This window comes from Antennarius striatus, chromosome 8, assembly GCF_040054535.1.
Source record: "Antennarius striatus isolate MH-2024 chromosome 8, ASM4005453v1, whole genome shotgun sequence".
Lineage (NCBI taxonomy): Eukaryota > Metazoa > Chordata > Actinopteri > Lophiiformes > Antennariidae > Antennarius > Antennarius striatus.
This window is the reverse complement of record NC_090783.1, coordinates 8,942,392-8,957,920: the sequence shown is the minus strand read 5'-3', so window position 1 is coordinate 8,957,920 and position 15,529 is coordinate 8,942,392. Positions and strand designations below refer to the sequence as shown.

Genomic DNA, 15,529 nt, shown 5'->3' with positions numbered 1-15,529 from the left:
AGATTGCCACTGTAATATAGCAACATTACCTTTCTGTCCTCTACACACTGAAACACAACAAAAGTAAAAGCAGAACAAATCACTTCTTGAGGTTGCTTTCTGACATTCTATCCTACTCAAGGAGCTTACAAGCAGCATCCACTATAAAGACAATAAACTATAAGGTTGTCTTTAAAGATGTTGATCGTGCTGCTACAATCATGTCAGTCTGGGACTGTTCATCTTATCATATCTTCTTCAGCCGGAGGGGCTGAAGCAGTCTCTTTTTCCACAATCGTCCCCATTCAAGTTTAGAGTTGCAGGATCTGTCACGCAGCGCCCCAGCAATTTGTCATGCAATGACACAATATAAACTGCTGGGGGCGACAAAACTACAATTATTATGTTTGTTTTGTTTTGTTTTTATTTTGAGCAAACTGTATAGGTATTAAAGATACAGATTGTGTGGTCCCAGCATTTGTGTCACACAAACGGGCAGTTCAGGCCTCTCCTCTGTCATGCCAACATGAAATTAATTTAACTGCTGAAGAACGCAAATCGGTCGAGTTCACATATTTTTTCTATTCACACATTTGAATAGTTAAATAACACCTGATGTTGTTGATGCTGGGAAACAGATAATCATCTTAGGTGAGGTTTAGTTTTATAATTTATAATAATTTATTAGCGGCGCTCCATCTAAGTACAGAACGCCTACCTTACAGAGAGCGCTGGTAATACCAACAACCATTTGCGCCCACACGCACACGTGTTTTAACCACCAACTCCTCACAGCATCCCAGTTAATGTGATGTCACTCATATGTCCGACAGTCAGCGAAGGCAGCATACGAAATTTGACTTCTTCCGCGTTTTCCGCCTTGGTTCACCTCAGCGCCGCAGACAGGGAGTGTCCCCAAAAAGTGTGAGCAAAGTTGTGCGGATGCATGTCAATGTGAGGTTTATAGGTAGAAGTAGAAGAGAAAGGGGGAAATGAGGTGAAAAATCGATTACATTTCACCGAAGAGAAAGTTTGAACGTGTTCTCGTTGGCCATGGGTTGTTGTAACAGCGCAGAGGTGAGTTCACCAAAACACGGCGGAAAACGTGAGACTGTCACCGCAGAAGCAACTTCAGCTTTGGTAACCACGGTCACTTGCCGGGTTACTTTTGGAGTAGTCGTGTGGCTTTTGTATCAAAGCTGCACCGACAAGACAAGTAGATACACAAATAGTCTGTGTTTCACTTGTTTTTATCTCTTTTTTTATGCATTGGCAGAGCAAACGCGACTGGAAACCGCTGGAGCAGCGCAGCTGCACAGACATCCCATGGCTCGTCATATTCACGTTGTTTTGCATCGGGATGGTAAGTTTCCAGTTTGTCATTCCTTTACGGGGTCCATCAGGCTGAATCATTTTAAGATAAAAGTTGTCACATTCACCAGGTTTTGGGCTATACAGGGTTGATTTGTAGGACTATATATATATATATATATATATATATATATATATATATATATATATATATATATATATATATATATATATATATATATATATATATATATATATATATATATATATATATATATATATATATATATATATCTCGTGTCCGCGTTAATGTAAGTTCAGGATCAATGTTAAAAGTCTTTTTGCAAGAGGAATTTATCCACTTCGACTACAGCATCCAAAGTGATGGTGAAGTGAACCTCAGAATAATAGATTTACTGCTAGGATTTATTGCAAAGGCTGTTGCTGGGACCCAGTTGTCTTTAATAAACTGACAAGTTTGTGTTCATGCATACGTGTGTGTATTACAATGTGTACATGCTCTATTGGGAATTCCGTGAATACACAGATGTAAAGTTGCTGAAAGCAGAAGTAGCTAAAATATTTTTTTTCAAAAATTGCACTGACTGTAAGGAGAATAATGCCTTAATACCAGCAGAATAAAGTAAAAAAAAAAAAAAAAAAGCTACTTTGCCTGTCAATAAATTTCAATAATAAACCGGTTCCAGTCAAAAAGTAAGGCAGCTTTATTAAAAACATACTAGTTTTACGACATTTAATCTGTTTCCAGATCTAAGGATTTCCAATATTGCCATTTGCTAAATTATTTACATTGCAATAAATCCAGGTTTGGTTGAGGCTGATTCAGACAACTAATGGCAATATTTGAGGCTGCGGTTAGTGGTCCCATTCATTTCAATCATCTAGTAGTAGATAATGCAACTTGTGAGCCCGCCCCACCAGACTGCAGATCACATTTGTTAATCAAGGGGTTGGAATGATGACCTGGACTGATCATGAGAACATTATTCGACCAACACATTCACTTGCAAACAATATTTTGCTTCGTGTGCTTGTGCATGAAGTACAAATGTCAGTAAAGTGAAGAAGACTGTTTATTAATGTTCTTATGCTCATACAGCTGCACCTATTATACATTTGTTAATGTATCAACAGCTTGTCTTTCATGTTACGTTTCAGTTAGATGATCTGCTCTAATCTGTGTTGTCGGCAGGCCTGTATTTGTGGCTATTCCATTGCTACAGGGGCTGCTTCTAGGCTCATCTCAGGATATGACAGTTATGGCAACACCTGTGGACACAACAATACCAAGATCGAGGGAGTCCCCCTCAGTGGCCGGGACATGAAAGAAAACAAGTTAGTCTGATTTTTTACAAATGACTGAAGTTGGGACATTGTGGATTCTCTCAAATTCTCTCAAATTCTCTCAAAATTCTCTTCAAATTCATGTTGTTCTTTCATTAAATATGTTATAACTCTGCTGTTAGCAATGCATTTCACTTGTTTTCTCTTCCCTGATGCAGTAATAGTCACTACATTGACGTTGGCATATTGAGACTTGTGTTGGTGGCACAGTAGTTGGTTGCAACAACATGTTGCTGGATTTGTAATAATTGGTTTGCTTGTCCACACAGTGTGCTAAGCATAACTTATTTAAAATGCTGTTTTCTCCAACCAGGACAGTCTGATGTTTAATATGCTGATTTGTGTTGTAAGAGAATAAATCAGAGGATAAATAGAGATTATTATTACCACGCAGAGCAAACTACATCTGAATGAATGGCATAGTTTTAATATTTATCTCCAGGAAAAATCTGTTATGTATTTCTTTTTTATCGAGGATAAATTGTCTTCTGTCATAATTTATGTGAGACAAGCTTTGAATCTTTGCATCAGCATACAGCCTGTAGGCCCAGAAACAATGGGTCATGCTTTATAGATGGGCCAATTGCCCATGGAGGCTTTGAATAAAAGGCGTTTCTGCTACAAAGAAGGATCTGTGTGACAGAATAGCAAATGTCACCATCTTTCATTTCTGCCCATACAGAAAAGTCCCAGCTGTTATAGTAACAACCAAATACTGAGCTTTGTTTGTGGGGGAAAAATCTATTTTGAAAGAAAGATTGTGTTGATTTAGTAACTAAAATGTAATTACCATGTTTCTTCCTGTCAGGTATGTTTTCTTTCTAGATCCTTGCAACCTCGACTTTATTAACAGGAGGGTCAAATCCATTGCACTGTGTGTCTCCAAATGTCCTGCTGAAGAACTGAAGACGTATAGTGATTTAAAACAGTTCGCCCTAAATAACGGTAAGAAAATGTTTCGGAGTTGACCCAGTTGACCTATTTCACATTTTTATAGCACAGGTAGTCCTCCACCTATGAACACAATTAGCTCTGAGAGGTTGTTTGTAAGCTGAATTGTTCGACTTCAATCTATAATCGCCATTTTAGGTCATTTATATGCCATTACTGCTCTAAATATGAAGGTACTATTCCCTAAAACTGCACAGGAATAATTACAGGACATGAAAACAACACAAATTAAATAAAATACTGTAGTACCGTAATGTAACTTTTACATCTCTCCCTCTTCTTCTTTCTTCTTTTCCTTTTGGCTTTTCCCTTCAGGGGTCGCCACAGCGAATCAATTTCCTCCATCTAGCCCTGTCCTTTGAATCATCTTCTCTCACACCAACTACCTTCATGTCTTCCCTCATTACATCCATAAACCTCCTCTTTGGTCTTCCTCTAGGCCTCCTGCCTGGCAGTTCAAAACTCAGCATCCTTCTACCAATATATTCACTACCTCTCCTCTGGACATGTCCAAACCATCTCAGTCTGGCCTCTCTGACTTTATCTCCAAAACTTCTAACATGTGCTGTCCCTCTGATGTACTAATTCCTGATCCTATCCTTTCTGGTCACTCCCAGAGAGAACCTCAGCATCTTCATCTCTGCTACCTCCAGCTGTCTCCTGTCTTTTCTTCAGTGACACTGTCTCTAGACCAAACAACATCGCTGGTCTCACCACAGTTTTGTACACCTTTCCTTTCATTTTAGCTGAAACTCTTCTATCACACATCACACCTGACACTTTCCTCCACCCGTTCCATCCTGCCTGTACACGCTTCTTCACCTCTTTTCCACACTCTCAATTGCTCTGGACTGTTAAGCCTAAGTACTTAAAATCCTCCACCTTCTTGATCTCTTCTCCCTGTAACCTCACTCTTCCACTTGGGTCCCTCTCATTCACACACATGTACTCTGTCTTGCTGCGGCTAACCTTCATTCCTCTCCTTTCCAGGACAAACCTCCACCTCTCTAGCTTCTCCTCCACCTGTTCCCTGCTCTCATTGCAGATCACAATGTCATCTGCAAACATCATAGTCCATGGAGATTCCTGTCTAACCTCGTCTGCCAGCCTGTCCATCACCATAGCGAACAAGAAGGGGCTCAGAGCTGATCACTGATGTAGTCCCTCCTCCACCTTGAACTCCTCTGTCACACCTACAGCACACCTCACCACTGTCTTACAGTCATCATACATGTCCTGCACCGCTCTAACATACTTCTCTGCCACTCCAGACTTCCCCATACAATACCACAGTTCCTCTCTGGGCACCCTGTCATAAGCTTTCTCCAGATCTACAAAAACACAATGCAGCTCTGTTTGACCTTCTCTGTACTTCTCTATCAACATCCTCAAAGCAAATACTGCATCTGTAGTACTCTTTTTTGGCATGAAACCATACTGCTGCTCACAAATGTTCACTTCTGCCCTTAGTCTAGCTTCCACTACTCTCTCCCATAACTTCATTGTATGGCTCATCAGCTTTATTCCTCTGTAGTTGCCACAACTCTGCACATCTCCCTTGTTCTTAAAAATGGGCACCAGCACACTTCTCCTCCATTCCTCAGGCATCTTCTCACTATCTAAGATCCTGTTGAACAACCCAGTCAGAAACTCTACTGCCACCTCTCCTAGACACTTCCACACCTCTACAGGTATATCATCAGGACCGACTGCCTTTCCACTCTTCATCCTCTTCAATGCCCTCCTCACTTCATCCTGACTAATCTTTGTTACTTCCTGGTCCACAACAGTCACCTCTTCTAGTCTTTGTTCTCTCTCATTTTCCACATTCAGCAACTCTTCAAAGTACTCTTTCCATCTTCCCATCACACTACTGGCACTTGTCAATAGACTTCCATCCCTATCCTTAATCACCCTAACCTGCTGCACGTCCTTCCCATCTCTATCTCTCTGTCTTGCCAACCGGTATAGATCAGTCTCTCCCTCCTTACTGTCCAACCTAGCATACAAGTCATCATAAGCTTCTTGTTTGGCCTTTGCTACCTCTACCTTCGCCTTACGCTGCATCTCCCTGTACTCCTGTCTACTCTCCTCAGTCCTCTCTGTGTCCCACTTCCTCTTAGGTAACCTCTTTCTCTGTATACACTCCTGTACCTCCTCATTCCACCACCAAGTCTCCTTGTCTACTTTCCTTCCAGATGACACACCAAGTACTCTCCTACCTGTCTCCCTGATCACATTAGCTGTAGTTGTCCAGTCATCTGGAAGCACCTCCTGACCACCCAGAGCCTGTCTTAACTCCTTCCTAAAAGTCATGCAACACTCTTCCTTTTTTAGCTTCCACCATTTCGTTTTCTGCTCTGCCTTTGCCCTCTTCGTCTTCCTCACCACCAGTCATCCTACACGCCACCATCCTATGCTGTTTGGCTGCACTCTCGCCTACCACTACTTTGCAGTCACTGATCTCTTTCAGGTTACACCGTCTACACAAGATGTAGTCTACCTGTGTGCTCCTAACGCCACTCTTATAGGTCACTCTATGTTCCTGCCTGTTCTGGAAGAAAGTATTCACTACAGGCATTTCCATCCTTTTTGAAAAGTCAACTATCATCTGTCCTTCTGCGTTCCTCTCCTGGATACCAAACCTGCCCATCACCTCCTCATCACCTCTGTTATCTGCACCAACATGTCCATTGAAGTCTGCTCCAATGACAACTCTCTCACTTCTAGGCATGCTCTGCATCACTTCATCAAAGTCCAGCCAGAATTTCTCCTTCTCCTCCAGCTCACATCCTACCTGTGGCGCATACCCGCTAACAACATTGAACATCACACCTTCTATTTCTAGCTTCAAACTCATCACTCTATCTGACACTCTTTTTACCTCCAGGACATTCCTAACAAACTCCTCCTTCAAGATAACTCCTACTCCATTTCTCTTCCTATGTACACCATGATAGAACAACTTGAACCCTGCTCCTAAACTTCTAGCCTTTCTACTTTCCACCTGGTCTCCTGGACACTCAGTATGTCTAACGTCCTCCTCTGCATCATGTCAACCAACTCTACCTTTTCCTGTCATAGTTCCAACATTCAACATCCCTACTCTCAGTCCTATAGTCTTGGTGTTCCTCTTCTCTTTCTTTGTGCGAACGCACTTTCCTCCTCTCCTTCTTCGACCAACAGTAGTCCAATTTCCACCAGCGCCCTGTAGGTCAACAGCGCCGATGGCGGTCGTTGTTAACCCGGGCCTCGACCGATCCGGTATGGAAGTCATAGGTTTGATTCGCATCTTTGATTTGGCAAAAGTTTTACGGCAGATGCCCTTCCTGATGCATCTCTCCCTCTGCTGAATGAATTTTATCTTCAGAGGGTGTAGAGGCTAAGCAAAGCTGAAGCCACTGAGGTATTCCACTGCACTTATGTGAATGACGCGCTTTCTGGTAATCAAAAGTCCGACATACCGCTTTATGCTTGATTACTCTTGTTTTATTTCATTAAGTTTTTCAGTTAAGCCACCAATAGTTAACATCAAATAACAAAACATTCAGCGTTCAGTGGTTAATGCTTCTGGGCAGGAATCTAACCTGGCCAACGTCAATAAGTAACAGTTAGTCTACACTGTGTGTTTGTTTTGTGCTCAGAAGTTCACGGAGACGTGGATAAAAGAAGGACAATACACCGCAGATGACACTTTGACAGGAAAGCCACCTGAATTCTGACATCAGAGCAGACTGTTCACTCAGTCTTATATTTGCTAAGTTATTTTGATGGGACATGTAAATTCTTAATCTATAGGGTGTTTATGTTACACTGGTTGGCGTGGGTTGTGACAGAAAGGGGAACTACAGTTGTTGGACATGACAGGATGCAGTTGTTCTTATCTCTGAATGTTCGTAAGTCGTGTGTTCGTATCTTGAGGACTACCTGTATTTCCATGTATCTGTCAATGATAAATGTAGGACATACAACATATGCACTGACAATATTTAGAATTGCATGCAAATTCAGATTTTTAAAAGTGACCTGTTGTTTGTTGTTGGCAGGATCTCACCTCTGCAACTATGATATTACTCCCACCCGATACCCAAGCCATTCAGAGAGATCCACTAAATGTCCTAAACTGCCTGTTCCACCAAGGTAATCTAGTATATTTTAAAGGTTTTAATTAAATACAAATACATAAACAGGAAAGCTACTTTTCACTAGCCATTCTTACCAGTACTAATTTAGATGTTTGTCGAGGTAAGGTCACAGCTTCGTGAAGCTCATGTTCATAGCAGAGGGTTAAACCAACACAGTGTATTAGATTCCATATGACACAATGTTTTTTTTTATTGTATAATTGTGTGTTTCTTAGATTTTTTTAAATGCATAAAATGTAGTAAAAAGGGTAAAGTGATAGAAAGATCAGAAGTTTCAACCAAATTCATTCATTGGTTATTTCCAAATGAAGTTTCACACAAATATGCCATGTGAAATAATCTCATAGACGTAGGAACAACTAAATATCATGGATATAATATAGATGCAACTCTCCATAGTCTGCTTCTTGGAGATGAATGCCCCCATGTTCTCCGTCTGTTCCATGCTTCTAGTAAACCTGTCCCAGTGTTCCACCGCTGTATTCCTGTGGATATCGGTTGCTATGCTGAATTTGCACAGGCGTTTGTCACATTTGTTAGTGACAACAGCGTCCTACGACGGGTCATCGCCGGGGTGATGGCCAGCAAGGAGATTATCATGGGTCTTTGTCTGCTGGCTTTAGGTATAACACCTGGTTATTCCTCAGTTACAGAAATGAAACGGATATTTTAAATGAATGTTGCATTGGTTTTATCCCTCAACATTTTACTGGTGTGTTTTTTTTTGTTTTGTTTTTTGTTTTTTTGGGAGGGGGGGATTGTATATTTTGTTCTGTTCCCACTGTACTATTAATTGCTAGTGAAGATTCAGTGGGAATACGGCGTCCGGAAGGGGAAGCTATTTTTGTTGTTAGAATAACAGGAAATGTCTGTGTGGTTAAAGACACTTCATCCACTGACGTATTGTCTGCAGGCAAAAATTTAACATCTGCTTTTAATTTTCCGATCTGTACATCAGATAAAGACAAAACACAGCTTTCATCTCAGGTATATGATCTGTGTTTGATTAAGCTAATTGTCAAGTCAAAATAATTCATACTAGACAGAGCTTCCCTATTTCAATTTTTTTACCTTACTAATTTATTGTTTAGGAGAAAAAAAGCAAAGCCATGTGTTAATCATTTAATTTAATTCATTAGGCTTTATAATGATCAGCCATAAATTCAGCTCTTCTCTGCATTTTCACCTGCCCTCTTTCTATATTCACTGTGTTTCCTGTACTCATGTGTTGCACCATCTTCTCTTTCAGTTCTGTCCCTGATCATGATGGTTGTCATTCGTTACATTTCCAAAGTGCTGGTGTGGATACTAACGATCCTGGTAATCATCGGATCCTTAGGTAAATGTTAAAAGCAATGTACAACTACTCACCTAGACTACGGTGTGGGATGATGTTGAACTCTTTTTTTTTTTTTTTTTCATTTGCAGGTGGGACAGGTGTCCTCTGGTGGCTTTATGTGGACCACAGGAAGGCTCTTTCTAATAGCACCCTATCAGTATTTGGGAAGGAAGTAGTCTCAGACAATGTTAAAGCCCTGCTTATATATGCAATTGGTGCCACAATTTTCACGGTAGGTTTGTATGTATAGATCATTTCTTATGTTTCTAAAAAAATCTTTTCTTCTATGAGAGTCTAGCTTTTTATTCTCAAGCTTGATTACCTCTCTACAGTTCCATTCACTCATTATTGGTTCTCTGTCTAACCCACCAGGTAGTCCTTCTGATTGTGATGTTCTTCATGAGGAAACGTGTGGCTCTCACCATCTCCCTGTTCCATGTTGCCGGTAAAGTCTTCATCCACCTTCCACTGCTGGTCCTGCAGCCCCTCTGGACCTTCATCTGCCTCATGCTCTTCTGGATGTACTGGATCATGGTACTACTCTTCCTTGGGACTTCAGGTAGGTGGGACTGGTTTGCAGAGGTATGGAATGTTTGTCAGATGCATTGAATTTATTGGTGTGTGCTGTACATTATCAGTGCAATCACTTCACAAACAAGTGGAGTATTAAGTCCCGTCAGACATTTTTTTGTTCAGTTTCGTGAAATGGTTGAGCGCCCACACTTGGAATCTTGTGCCAATCACATGACATGGGAGCATGCAGTCAAAAGAACAACGTCTCTTTTCATCCCCCACAGTGCTGTTCTTGGACTGTATTGCAGTGAATGTGATCTACTTAATCATAAAATGGTAGTCATATTGGAATTAAATCTGGTCTTAATTCAGTGGATCTCATCATACCGCATTTGGATATACCACGAAGTGAAGTTAAACCTTACATTTCTTTTAGGGTAGTTAAATTATGCAATTTTCTTTAAAAGGTGCAAAAAACAGAAAATACAAGATTTTTGACAGTCCACTAAGAATAAAGTAGTGAATTTTTAACAACGGCATGCATAAGTTTACATCACAGACAGGTGATTTTCAGTTTTTTTAGTTTTCAAACTGCAGAATACAAATGAATGATCAACCAGAGTTTTGTCTTCACGGAGAAAAAAGAACATCCTGTTTGAAATAATTAATGAAATTAAATAGATGTAGTAGGTAAAGGTTTTTGCTCTCACGCTAAATGTCCTTTCAAAGGAACGGCAATAAAAAACAACTCCACGGGCATCGTTGAATATGAAATGCAAGGACCTCTTCAGTACCTGGTCTGGTATCATGCTGTGGGTCTCATCTGGATCACTGAGTTCATTCTCGCCTTCCAGCAGATGACCATTGCTGGAGCTGTGGTGACGTATTACTTCACAAGGTAAGAGATATTCTTTTATATTTTGTTGCTCAATTTTCTCCTCCCTGTTATTTTATGATCATTTCTGTTTTAGTTTACATCTTTTTACTTATATCTTCCTTCCTCTGTGTTAGGAATAAGTCTCAGTTGCCAGTTACCCCCATCCTTTCCTCCATGGTGCGTACCGTCCGCTACCATCTGGGCACTTTGGCCAAAGGCTCCTTCATTATCACTCTTGTTAAGATCCCCCGTCTTATCCTGACATACATTCACAGTCAGCTGAAAGGAAAGGTGAGCTGCGAAGTCACATTTTCTCTGCAAATATTTACCCTGCAACTGTCAGTTATCTGTATTTGATTATCCTTTTTGGGATGCTTGCTCACTAACTTTCTTCATTTTTTAAAATAGGAAAACGCCTGCGCTCGATGCATGGTGAAAGCTTGTGTCTGCTGTTTGTGGTGTCTTGAGAAGTGTCTCGCTTATTTAAATCAAGTAAGTCATTTCAGGTTGAAGGAAGTAGTGTAGTAGATGGCGGAAACAAGATCCCAAGTGTTTACAGTATTTCTGTACTGTTCATTTGTCGTCAGAATGCTTATACTGCAACAGCCATCAACAGCACCAGTTTCTGCACCTCTGCCCGAGACGCTTTCCTCATCCTGGTGGAGAACGCCCTCCGAGTAGCCGCCATTAACACCGTCGGGGACTTTGTCCTTTTCTTGGGGAAGGTACCACAATCAATCTGGTTTTTGTTTGTGAGATATTACTAAACTAAATTGACAGCAATGTGTTGTTTTTTTCTTTACTTGATCGTCTCAGATCATTATAGTCTCCTGCACAGCTTTTGCTGGTGTCCTGGCTCTGAACTACCAGAGGGACTACACCGTGTGGGTCTTGCCTATCCTCATCGTTTGTGTATTTGCCTTCCTTGTGGCTCACTGCTTCCTTTCGGTCTTTGAGATTGTGGTCGATGTTCTCTTCCTCTGTTTTGCTGTGGACTCAAAGTATAATGATGGCAGTCCTGGACGAGAGTACTACATGGACAAGGCTTTAATGGTGAGAGAATAAAATATTAAAGGTGCTTTTTTGTGTTTTGGAGATTAAAAAGAATTTCAATATAGTGTCAGACAGGGTCACTGCTCATTTCTGGAAGGCACATTTTGTCCTGTTCAGTATTTTTTGTCCAAACATTCTATAAATATTTCTGTTCTCTACAGATATGCCTTTGCACAGTTTTAAAAATTTGAATTTTTATTTCTTTACAAACTGGTGAAGACAGTGTGAACCTAGTCTTCAGTGAGGTTATCATAATTTCTGGACCTCTGAATTCAAAAACTCACTTAATATCCTGTGTAGTGAAGAGTTGCCTTTGATATTAAAGTTAAATAACATTTTGTAAAAGTATATTCACATACTGAAATAAAAACTTTTTATTTATGATGCATATAGCAGACATAAACCGTTTTGTACTTTGTTTTGTACTACGTTTTAATACATTATGGTGTATTTTCATGTATTGAGTTTAACACTGACATTCTCTACCTGTATATTGTAGGATCACGATAAAAGTTGCATTAGTTTCTTGAACATTTATTACCTTCAAGTTCATTTTTCCCCAATAAAAGAATCAGTACTGTACCAGTGTATAAAAATAATTCCCTCTAGATAATATTGACAGATTTATATTGTTCTCTTCCCAGGAATATGTTGAGAACAGTAAGAAAAGGGATCTTTACAAACCAGGTGATGGTGACGGACGAGAATTGAGGTCCATGGTAAGCAGGAAAATCTTCATGCCGGGATCATGACTGTCACATCGTGTAAATCCATCAACCATGCTGTATTTGATTCTGTTACTGTGTCCAGAAGTTACAGAAGTGATTAAATATTATTGTTTTATTTTTTTCCTTTGCAGGCACGTGGTAGGACTTGAACGAAGTTCATAAAAACTGTCAAAAAACACTAAAAATGCACTGAATTAACTCTGTGCATTCATCCAGAGGCTACGTATGTTTTCTACTTAAGATACACTGGATTTGGTTCTTTCCTTTTCAGAGATAAGGTTTAACATTTTATAGATGTGGCATGGCAATAAGTAAATAAAAAAAGAAACCTGTTCTGAGTTAACTAGTTGTTTGGCCTTTAGAACCCGAATTTTTTTCTTTTTTTTAATCTTATATCTGAAGTAATATGAGTGGTTTAACATGTTTTCTATGTTCCCTGTTCACTCAAGGTTGATGTAAATTTTGAAATGGATAGCTAACAGTTTTTCAGGATTGTTACTGTTATTTTATTACTTCTCAGGTTTTATACTTCATACTATAAATTAAAACATAGTTTCTGCAGTTTTCATTTTATCACTGTGAGGTGATATGACTTTCTCCTGTCTTTACTTTTATGTTTCCTTCTTTATGATGACAATAAAAGCATTCTATTCTATTCTCAAGTCTTTTACAATACAGACCCATTCACTTATGGTTCAGTGTGCCTCAGATTCAGAAGTTCTACTCCACTTGTAGCCAGAAGAGAGCAGCAAATAAAGTGAGATTTAATGATAGTCATTATAGTAATGAAAGTATTAGGATAAAAAAGAAGAATCTATGCCATGTAATATGAAAAATCCACAAAGATGATGTCTTTTGAGAGGATATTCTCCAAAACCAATGTTCAAAATTTCATTTGCATCATCAAGTGACAAATTGTATTTGATCATTGTGTTAATATATATAATTCCTGTAATACACAATGTCAAATATCCTTTCAGAAATTTCTGCCTGAATTTTCCCTCTTAAACATTGACAAATCGGGTATGTTGTTGGTTACAATGAACAATGGGCATTTCATTTTTATCAGAGTTCATCATTGTATTCCACCCGGAATGGACCACAAGCTGTGATGATGTCAAGATGACGTTACATGCCTAGGACCTCTTGCATCATTCCTTAATCCTGGAAACCTCAAAAAAAAAAGGATGTTGTACTAAAGTAGACCTGTATCTATTTGTCCGTTTAGGTCTATTTCCATAGATGCATAGTCACATGAAATCTGTGCCTTTAACCGATCTGTATATTTGTGATGATAGCAAGTCTTTACTCTTCCACCTGTTTGCAATGTGACCTGCGCACTCTGTTGTCTATGACTGGGAATGTCTATTTAACTGCCCTATAATTATGTTTCATCAGTGTGTAACAGCCACCTAGAATCTGTAGCTGAGCTCAGAGTCACTCCAGATTTAATCATCTCCCCGAGTATCCATGAACTGGGTCAATATTTCTCCCTGTATTAAAATTTCATGAAGATCCATTGAGAGCTATGGGGTTATGATTACATGTGCTGTTCTCAAGGGTTGTGATGATTTCCAACTTGAAATGAAAGATGTATCATATTCTTCAGGAGATTTAAATGGTTAATTTTCAATATCGGTCCATCAAGGGCTGTTGGTGAAGAAAATACAACCGTTCTAACTATTCAATTTTTCAAATGCAAAACAAAGAGTTGATATAAAGAGTTGCATACCCAAAGAGAGGGCAGCTTTGCTTTGAGTGTTGAACTGAGTCTAACCACCTGAGGGCAGCAGCTCCTGCAAAACCTACAACTGACGTTATGCTTCTTCTTCGGCTTACAGTTTACCCAACAAAATCAAACTGAGCTTCATTCTGAGGATTGGCAAGTTTAGAGTTCTTGTGACATGCACATGATGGAAAATGAATCATTGCACCAATATTTTTTTCCCATATTTCAAAGCCTGTGTTGCATTTCTTTGAAGCATTTGTGAAACATGACAGTGAATTAAAATGTCTGACAATGATATATGTTGATAATTTACTTTTCACCACATTTTAAATACATGCTGTCTCCATGAACAAGGGGAGGATCTGGCAAACTGAAAACAGTGTGTCTTTCTCGTTCATAAAGGTTGCCTAGTTGATAGGAAACCTTTATGGTTGATGTCGATGCAGACTGCCCTGACCTGACTGCAATCAGTCGACTGATGTATGATTACTGCCTCATCCCCACCAGTGTTCTTCCAATCCAGTATTGACCTGACAGAAATGAAGTCACTAAGCAGTTTGGGCTTATTGATGAGAAACCTCTCTGCACTGCTGTCTGCCTCCATAAAACACAGGAATCCAGAGGAAAACAGTTTCATGGCTGGCACAGAGTAACACTGAAGTGAAGTAGTGATGGAATACTAACCATTCCTGGAAGCCTTTTGTCACTGAACAGAAAGACAGGAAAACATGCTGTGCTGGAGGCTGCCTCAGCAGGAAGCAGCAAGTGTTGAGTGTTGTTAATAGTGGTTATTGTAGTAAAAGTATGTCAGTGGCTGGAGTATACGTATTGTCAATCACATTTTCACTCTTAACAAAGCCGAATCCTCAGGAACAGACAAAGAAAAAGTATCACAGCACACAGATGCCTTTAATTCCACTCTATTTGTAAACAGGGAGTTGTCAACGCTGTAAATTACCTGTTCACGTATTCATTGGTTTCTTTGAAAAAATGAGTAAATGACTACTACATGCATTTTGAATACATGTATTTTTAAAAAATATATATTTTCAAACCTCTGTGTAAAATAAATCTGCATTTTATTAGTTCATTTTGCATCACTTAGTGTTCAACTGTATGCAATAACCCTCTGGCTCTTCTGAGAAACTCTAATTCCACTGATAAATAGTTTACAACCATTATACCTGTTCTTTTCCACTGCTATGAGAATGTCTAGTGTTTGCGCTGACTCAAACGTGGTTCCATGAGCCCACTAATTGTGTGTGTGTGTGTGTGTGTGTGTGTGTGTGTGTGTGTGTGTGTGTGTGTTGTGTGTGTGTGTGTGTGTGTGTGTGTGTGTGTGTGTGTGTGTGTGTGTGTGTGTGTGTGTGAGTCAGAGTATTGACCACCAGTGACTGAACCATTAAGGCGTACCATACTGCTTCCTCAGCATCTTGGCCCAAACGCTCAGCTCAGGCCTTCTGCAATGCTGCTTTCATTTAGAGTACAAACAAGACTTCATCATTTAAAAGAACCAGAGACATTTAAGCAGACAATAAA

General features: G+C 39.7%; 1 protein-coding gene across 1 annotated transcript; it reads left to right on the top strand.

Moving 5' to 3' along the window:
• Window positions 1–821: 821 nt before the first annotated feature.
• On the top strand, window positions 822–12,916 carry slc44a1a (solute carrier family 44 member 1a). The gene is made up of 16 exons (XM_068321946.1): window positions 822–1,056; window positions 1,256–1,342; window positions 2,504–2,646; window positions 3,464–3,600; window positions 7,653–7,746; window positions 8,205–8,374; window positions 9,001–9,090; window positions 9,180–9,326; window positions 9,467–9,649; window positions 10,333–10,501; window positions 10,615–10,771; window positions 10,889–10,972; window positions 11,068–11,205; window positions 11,297–11,533; window positions 12,178–12,252; window positions 12,393–12,916. The coding sequence occupies exons 1-16, from the start codon at window positions 1,033–1,035 to the stop codon at window positions 12,408–12,410; spliced, it is 1,953 nt and encodes a 650-aa protein (XP_068178047.1). The 5' UTR covers window positions 822–1,032; the 3' UTR covers window positions 12,411–12,916.
• Window positions 12,917–15,529: the final 2,613 nt, after the last annotated feature.